The 9,065-nt window shown below is 47.1% G+C and overlaps 1 protein-coding gene across 1 annotated transcript in view; it reads right to left on the bottom strand.

Annotated features, from left to right (window-relative positions):
- Positions 1–9,065, bottom strand: part of LOC104132770 (sodium channel protein type 8 subunit alpha) — a 47,922-nt gene that overhangs the window by 32,146 nt on the left and 6,711 nt on the right. The window contains 4 exon segments of the mRNA XM_035901510.1: positions 2,715–2,806; positions 4,949–5,077; positions 5,300–5,389; positions 6,862–6,980. Of these exon segments, the coding sequence (XP_035757403.1) occupies positions 2,715–2,806; positions 4,949–5,077; positions 5,300–5,389; positions 6,862–6,980 (430 nt within the window).

Genomic DNA, 9,065 nt, shown 5'->3' on the forward strand with positions numbered 1-9,065 from the left:
TGGACTAGATGACCTCTAGGGGTCTCTTCCAACCCAAAACATTCTATGATTCTATGATTCTATGATTCTATTTAATGCAGGTGTGTCACAGGCTGGCAACGTGTGGAGACTGGTGGCATTAGTAAATTAAAATACCAATAACTCAAGTGCCAGTTGAAAGATTTAGACCACCGCAGAGTTTAATATGGCCTATCAAGCCCTAAGACGAAAGCAATATTTTGATATTTTAGCTCATAGGTGCCACCGTCCATTCCCATCACACAAATCGACACAGACTCTCTACCTGCACGGAATTTTATCCAGTGGCACGTAATCTTCTGGTAATATTTCCCATTTTTATCTCGTCTAAAAAACACACTGAGGACGATTCCAATTGTTGATAGAAGCTGTAGTTAGCACTTGTCGTAAGAGCAAGATCATTTTCTCATTAGCTCACTGCAGTGTTAAAATTTCCATTCCATTACTCACGCTGAAGTAGAGGGGAACCCCTTTGGATTTTAATATTAAGCGTATTCTAAAAAAATCACTTCTGCCCTGAGACATGATAGCACTAAAACCCATAAAGAGCACTCTGCGCCTAAGTTCATACCAAATAACCCTAAAGGCACAGATGCTTCACCTTCCTCATCTTGGCGGTCACAAAATGGAGAGGGGAGCAAGGGTTGTGCTTTACCCCCGGTGCTGCAGAGCCACAGCCGGGGCAATCCTGCCCCAGAGCCCAACTGACACAAAGAACCAAGGTTTTGCCGTTGACAGTTGCAGCCATGGATGGGTTCGGCGCGCCCGCCAGCCAAACAGGATCCCCTCAGCTGCCAGCAGCAAATCATCCCGCTAATAAAAATGAGCGGCAAACGACCCCGTTAGCAAAAATCATAGAATCATAGAAAAGAATCACTTTGGTTGGAAAAGCCCTTTGAGATCATCGAGTCCAACCTTTAACCTAACCCTGCCATCCCACCACTAAACCATGGCTGCACTGGACTTAGAAGGGCTCAGATCCACCCCCTTGCTGCCTTTTGCAAATGAAAGGAAAACTCTGTTCGTTTTGAGTAGCGTGGAGAGAGTGACACAGAACAGAACCGTTCTGCTCCCTCCCAGAGGAACATGCTGTCCCGCGTTTAGGAACCAGCTCATTAAAGCTGCGCCGTCTTCACCTTGCTACGATTATGAAAGCAAAACACATAGGAAACTCATTTTAACGTCGATGCTTTTCTTTGAGCAAGCCAGTTGATACCTGTAGCAGGCCGCCAGAATCGCAACTGCCCTCCAGATCCGCCTGGTGCCCTGCTACCAGCAATTACCAAATACCTCTTGCGCTTTGTATGTGCACTGCCAAACGTTAGGGCAGGCTACGTAAGGACATTGTTCTAGCAAACTCATTCGGTGCAAGGAAAGCGGGTGCCACAGAAGAACATCATGCACAACAGCCATGTACATCTGATGGGTTTAGCAGTCTGGAATGGGGGCAAAAATGATGGGTCCCTACACTTCCATAGTCTCTTTTCTGGCAAACGTATATGCAAGGGTGGCCTGAGAAAGCAGAAGAACCATTAAGGTGTCAGGAAACAAAACAAAGAAATAGAAGACCAAAATTCATCACGTGATTATCTAAGGTGCCCACCCTGAGACAGGTCAAGCCCCTGAAAACTGGAAAACTACAGATGCTTTAGTGCCTGTGAAAACTGAGTCTTGAGCTTGACCTTAAAATGAAGGATACTTTTGAGAAATCATCTGCACGAGGCTTTTCTAAGCAAGAATTCAGGATCAGAATCGTGTTCTCCATCCGTAACAGTCTCTTACAATAAAGGAAGGGCCGTGGCTTACCCTCCGACACCCAGATGGAGTGGGGGGTCTAGAAGTAGCTTTGTAAGTGACGGTCCCGCAAAGCCCAGCTCTGGGGGTGGCACGTGAAGTGGGCAGGTCTAGGAATGAGGACTTGTGGCGCAGTCAGCACTTTGGGCCACACACTAGTGCATCCATAGCTGACAGTCGGCTCCGCTACAACATACAAATGCAAAAGCTGGCAGTGCCAAGGCTCCACTGAGCTCAGTCCATCTCCAAATGGCAGCATCAACCCTCTCTGAAGACAGGGAGGCAAGCTCATCGTCAGTACCTAGAAGACAACCTGCCCCAAATCCCATCCGACTCCAAGTAACCGAAGTAGCCTCACGCAGAAAGGTTTTAATCTCGGTTGGGTTTGGCTCACTTGCTTTATAAACTTATTCCTAGAAGACCTCTAGAAAAGATAACGGGGTGACTTGCTGAGCAAGAAACCATCCAGCCTAAGAGGGAGGGGGTGCCTGATCCTTTATTCACCTGGAATTAAACTTTAGGCCTGGCTTTCGTTTCTGAGATCAGATAGCCACTTGTGTACACAGGGATAAAGAAGTACGGAACAGCAGAATGTTCATCCCATAATTTGATGGCCCAGAAGCCCTAATCTCAAACTACTCTGCTTACACAGACTGCAAAGCCCATCAAAAATACCCCAGTGCTATTTCTGAGAAATAAGCAATGCAGGATGGGAGGGGAGATATGGAGGAAAAAAAAAAAAAAAAAAAAAAAAAATTTTTTATGTCTAAAGAGAGAGGAGGAAAATGTTCATTAAGAACGTTCTCCCCTTGTGCAGCAGGATGGGGGGGGAAATGGAGAAAAAAAAAAAAAAAAAAAAAAGATACACGCAAGACCAGCCTTTAATGCTTAATGGTTCTCACCTGGAATAACAGAGATAGTTTTCAAAGCTCGGAGAACTCTGAAAGTTCTCAATGCTGAGACATTCCCAAGGTCCACAAACTCTGTGACATATCTGCAATGAGGGAGGTCACACACAAAAAACACCATGACAATACACACACCAAAATAAAACCACCACTACAGACAAAGCAATACATCACTCACAGGGGCCTGTACCCAACAGCTAACACCAACCGGAGGCCGCCTTACCTGGAATTACAGAAATAGTTTTCAAAGCTCTCAGAACCCTGAAAGTGCGCAGAGCTGAAACATTGCCTAGGTTTACAAACTCTGTTATATACCTGCAGAATTAAACCAGAGTTAATGGCACCGTTGGGGTCACCTTCCTTTCCATACAGCTGTCTGCTTGCAGGAGACAGCTGGGCATTTAAAATGCGTTAGAACTGGCATTTAAAAGAGAGAGAGAGAGAAAATTTCAGAGCCAAACCACCGTTTAAGTCTCTCCATACTGCAACCAGCTGGCCCAGGGGCACGGGGAGGTACCCGCACCCTTGCCTCGATAGCATTTGGGAATTTAACGCCGTCTCCGCAGGAGGAGGCAATTGTGAAACCGTCAAATATGCGAGGAGGCTCGGTGGCTTCACCTCAGTTCTGTGGTTTCAGGTTCTATTTGCTTCACTTTGTCTTTTTAATAAAGCACGGTCACCTTTTGCTTTGATTAGCATCCTTCGCTTTTATCCTTTAGGCTTTACTACTGCTTGTGAGCCACAGGTAGGGAGGGTTACCCCCAATTTACAAGGGGATAAACCTGAGACACACGGAGGCTTAGCGCAAGGTGAACAGAGTTGTATTTGACCACAACTTGGGACAGAATATTTCCTCCATGTTGTCTGGGGAGAAACAGGGCGTAAAAAAGCAAAGAAATGCACAATATTCAAGATTCCTCCCGGCACAGAAAGGCCGCAAGCGCTTCATAAAACTTAGACCCTCTTAGTGGGATTTAAATAACGCGCAGGCTCCAGAAAAGGATTTTATGTGAAGCCTACGGGCAACCCCGCTGGAAACGAGGAGGTTGCAGGGTTAGACCAGGTAGAGATTTAACACATTGATTTCAGGCCAGCGCACTGGGCCTTTTAAAGCTGGCGTGCTGTTCCTTGTTAATTTATGGAGAATCAAAGGAAATAACCGACTCACAGGTCGGCTTCGGTCCGCGTGCACGCCCGCACGGGCGCTTTACACCGCGCACAGCAGATCCCCGTCTATGCCGAAGCCAAGCTGAAGTGTCAGCGAGCTACTGGTCATTTGCCTTTTGTGCACCAACTCTTTGCACATCATTTAAATACACAACAAAAAGGCACGTAGAAAAAGAGCAAAAACTCGGGAGGATCAACCAGCTTGGGTGCAGAATCCAGCCAAAAAAAAAAAAAGGGATTTTATAAGATTAAAGTATTTTACTAGAGTTAAATGCAAGTGCTCTGAACCCTTGGAAATCAGGGTCCCGAGCCTTCCTCCATGGCCCCTCAGTCTTCATCGGCCGTTGTTAACTACGGGAGCCCAACCGTGCACACGTGCAATATTCCAAAAAGAAATGTAAAAGGGGGGGGGAAAAAAAAATAAAATAATCTCTTCCACCAGGAACTCCACCTAGCAGTGACATACAGCTGGCTTTCACCCGCGGTGCTACGCCTAAGCACCACCAACGCAGGCCAGTAAGGGAAAAACCAGAAAGCCAGCGCGCATCTCCTGGTTGGGCTGCGAATTCAGCCGCCCCCATGACCCCTCACTGTCAGACCAACCTAAGTTGATCTGGCGCAAGAGAGGAGAATGAGGAAGGCAAAGAAAGCGTCGCCTTTTCTGACACTGCACCTTCATTAGAAATGGGTTAATAATTATTCAACCTTAAGCCTGGGAAATCTTGACACGCAAGCCCAAGGAGGGACGGAGCGGTAGAGACCAGAATTTAAAGATGTTTGGCTCCTAGTCCTGTGCTTAACAGAACAAGCTGCCGCTCTGGCATGCGAGCAATCTAAAATGCCAGGCACTATTGTAAAGCCTTATATTAATAAAGGCAGTTTTCAGAAAATCTTGGGTTTTGGAGCAGCAACTCCACTAACTCCACGGAGTTGCACCTCGGATCTGTGACCCCGTGTCAGCCTAAAGCTTTCTTGGGAAAAACCGAGAAAGAAATCTTTCGGGGACTCACTTAAGTTTTCTTTGATTTATTTTTTTCAAATAATCTGAACGCACAACTTACGCCATCATGATCACACTGAAATCTAGCCAGTTCCATGGGTCGCGGAGGAACGTAAAGCCGTCTATACAGAAACCTCTTGCAATGATTTTCACAAGTGATTCGAAGGTGTAAATACCAGTGAACGTGTACCTGTTAGGGGAAAGAGAGAGAGGAGTTTGTAGAAACGGCATTTTAGTCCCGAAAAAAAGATGAATTGCAAAGGCTTTTGTCTGAACAAAGTGGCTATAGGAGACGGCTTGTATCCATGCAAACTTAAACGTGAGCAGGAACGCATTCCTCCATAAAAACCCAACGAAAATAGGAAAAACAACGTTCTGCGAGATTCTTAAGAGCAGAAGAAGCGTTACTTACTCCACATTCTTCGACCATTCGGGTGGGTTACTAAAAGTCATGAATACACAGTTGGTCAAAATAGTGCACATAATGATCATGCTAAATACTGTGGAACAAAGTCAAGGATCAAAGGGACAGCGGCATGGCTCCTCACGTCAGCCTAAGCTCCCTAAAGGTCACCGCACGGCGATAAAATTCAACTGCAATTTCCAATCTGTTCTCTGGGGGCCACAAACAGGAGCCAAGGTGCTTCCAGAGTCATGGGAAATAAGACCGGGGGCGACTATATGTAAGTAGTATTTTTACATCACCAATTTATTTTCTATTTTTTGGTATGTCTTAGCAATTAAAAAATCCCATGCCTTAATGAAAACGTCCCCCCAAATAATTTCATCAACTCCTAAACATCACAGTGTATCGTCTGCTAACCCATCCAACAGGAAAGCAGCGGTGCAACCTGTGGACAGCTAGGATTTAGCTTGGAGAGAATCTCACAAATCTTTCCCAGCTCCCTCTGTGTGTTCAGGACCTCCTGTCACGTCTGCAGACGGAAGGTGCTGGACTAAGGGATCTGAGGAGCGTTGCAGGGCCAGCACAATTGCAGAATTAGAAGTTTGAGTGGATTTTAACTGCTGAATGCAGTTAGTGGTGAAAGAATGGTGCAGAATGGTGAAATCCAGGGCCAGATCCAAAGCTGTTTGACTTCCAAAACTCTTTAAGCGGACTCCAATGGATCTTAGCTCAAGGCCCAAGATCCACTGCCAGCATCTCGGGCTCAAGCTGAGAGCACTGCATCCCTCAGCTGCGTCCCAGCACGTACAGAGGGGAGGAAAGGCTACGAGAAATAACCCATGAGCCAAAGGAAACGTTCCCAGCCTCAGACCCCAACTTTGAGAAGATGGTAAAGCTTCTTCTTCATATGAGATGCAGGCAGTGGGGACATAGAAGCCTCAAAACCAACAAGTGAATGTGGTTCCGTTTTAGAGTCACTTTCTAAAAATAAATAAATAAACAGGGCAAAGCAGCTCATCCAATATACTGTTTTTTTTTTTTTTTTTAATTCTCCTAATAACGCATGCAGATGATGGTTCCGAAGCTCTCGGAGCTGTCTGAAGCCCTGCAGTGGAACATTTTGGAATAGCCTTGCCAGTAGAGATGCCAAAAGAGCAAGAAATCAGTCAGCGTCTAATTACACAAAAGGCATCTTTGGGTCCTTCCCCAGACACAAACTCTGTTTAACCATTTTAGCAGCTCGTTAAAGCTCGGCTCCTCTTCATGTGAAACCTTAAATCGTATCTGGTCCAAACTTATCAATGCCTGTGCACTGATGGAAGAACGGACGCAGAGGGGTACGATTTAGCCGGGAAAATAACCGAAAAGTTTACTTGATTGGATCTCTCCAAGGGGCTGTGCTTTTTCAGTCAAAAAAAGCAGGGGGTTGTGTATGCTCTGAGCCCAATCCAACTTCGCCGAGCACGGAACCGTAATTCATAGACACTACATGAATTTAGCAACACGACAACAGGTAAGAGATTTTTCAATATACAAAGGCAAAAATAACTCAGTAATAAAAAGGATATGAATGTATCAAAATTTTAATAGCTATTCTTCTAAACAGGTTAAAAGGACTTAAAATGTACAAGGCAGGTGTGGCACTAAATCGGAAGTGTGTTTTCCCTCTGTTTAGTACTACAAAGGTCTGCAGAGAAACAGAGAAAGAGAAAGAGAGAGAGAGTTAATGCATGAACATCAAAGCATGAATTGTACAGAAAAAGACGAACAACTTCCATGGTAAAACCCCAGCATTTTCTGCTTTTGAAAAGAATAATCTCCGTGATGAAGCTGCCATCAGGGTAAAACGTACCTACCAGGACACCATGAATAACTCTACTCCAAGCCATCCACTTCACCGGGCGCCTCAGAGCAGAGGCACGGGCGCACGTTCTCATCACGCGAGGGCGGCAGCACCGTCATCCCTATCTAACGGGTAAGAACCGAGGCTCGAAGCAGCCAAGGACCACAAATTCAGGAGCAGAATTAGCAGCTGAACCCAGACTCCACGCCACTGCCCAGTGCACAAGACCGTCTTTGCGGCACAGTGTCCGTGTAGCCCATGTGTGCCCCCTTCCCAAACCTCGCTACCCCAACGAATCGTGTTTTTACAAGACAGCGCCTCACCTGCAAAGAAGGACGGACAGGTAAGCGGAAAGAAAGCGTCATGGCAGAGTCCCCCGCCCCAGCAGACACAAGTCCCATCGCCCCCACTCATCCTCTCCACTCACTGGCAATTTTGAGCACATTCCACGTTGGAGCACCAGCTCCAGGCACAGTCATGTGCTCTCATCGCCTTTAATTAGTAGAGATGTTAAGGTTCGCTACTTTATACAGAACCTGTGGAATGAATCATGTAAACGTGAGGCAGAATCGATCTCATCTCTCCATCATCGGCCTTAAAATACAGACCCACTATTTCATCTCCCCGCTAGCGAACACGCCTATCAAAAAGCACCGGGAGAATCACACGCAGCCATCTGGAGAGGCAAAATTAGAACGGTGGTTGCTTAATAGCGGCACACTCAATGCACCTACCACTCGACTTGAAGGCAAAAAAGCCATTTGTGTGCACTGGAAAGCTGAAGCCCTTTCCCTGGCACCATTTTCCCATTTTAGATTCCTCCTGGGATGCTGCAGCACCAGCAAGGCAGGATGAGCCCCAGACCGCTGCAGGGGAACGGAGCAAAGCCGGACTCGCCGCAGGCTCGGTCGCCGGCACCAGCCCACCGTTTGGCACAGCCCTGAGCCTCCCGGAGTCCAACACAAGGGAATCCACCAGGGCTTTCTGCCAACGCAGTCGCCGTGCTTCCCCAGGAGACTCGCTCGTATGAAATTTGTCATTTCCCTCCTAAGTCGGTGAAACAATGTATTTTAGCTCATCTGGCTAAATTAGACCATTGAGCAGTAAATTATTTGAAAAGGAAATCAGAATCAAGATTGTGGTTCGGCAAAGATTAGTTAGCACAACCACTAATGCATCTCCCAACAAAAGCACTTTAAAGACAACCCTGGACAGCTCTTAAATTGCAGCATCAAGAATTAATGAACAGATTACCCTGGCACGTAACAAGATTCTAAAAGGCCGTAAGTCTTTCAGAAGTGCAGATTACAGAGTGATCAAGGGACACCCTTGCCTCTCCTTGCCTGGCACCACAAACTTCTCAAGCCTCACATTTTAAAATCTCCCCTCGCTGTGCCCTGCAGAGGCTTCGGAGCAGGATACCCATCACGCTGGGGTGGCTCAGGGGCTTCGGTTGCGTCCCGAGCACAACCCCGAGCTCACAACTCCACCACATCTTTTAAGCAATGACATCTCCGACGTGACTCTGCTCAACATGATGAGGGCACAAGGTGAGGCGGGCAAAGGCAGAGACTCCCCCCTCCAAACCCACGCAGTGTGGTTCTGCGAGGCTCAGTTTTTTGTTACCGCCTCCATTTCCACATGGGAAACCCCACGGTGCGGGAGCCCTGTGGCTTGCTCAGATACAGCTCAGCAAGGCAGAAGCAAAACCGAAGGAGACGCGGGTACGTGCCTGCTGCTTCGCGGATGTAAACCAACCCAAAGGCTGCAGACCTCTGCCAGGAGAGCAAGCCAGGCTCAGGCAGGGAAAGCGGACGTGCGCTGCTCTATACGGGGGATCAGAGACCATTTGCCTTGTGCATTGGGTTTGTGTGGCAAGGTCTTGGTAGTGGGGGGGCCTAGAGCTTCTGTAAGAAGCTGCTGGAAGTT

The sequence above is a fragment of the Egretta garzetta genome, unplaced genomic scaffold, assembly GCF_000687185.1.
Source record: "Egretta garzetta isolate BGI_Z169 unplaced genomic scaffold, ASM68718v1 scaffold309, whole genome shotgun sequence".
Lineage (NCBI taxonomy): Eukaryota > Metazoa > Chordata > Aves > Pelecaniformes > Ardeidae > Egretta > Egretta garzetta.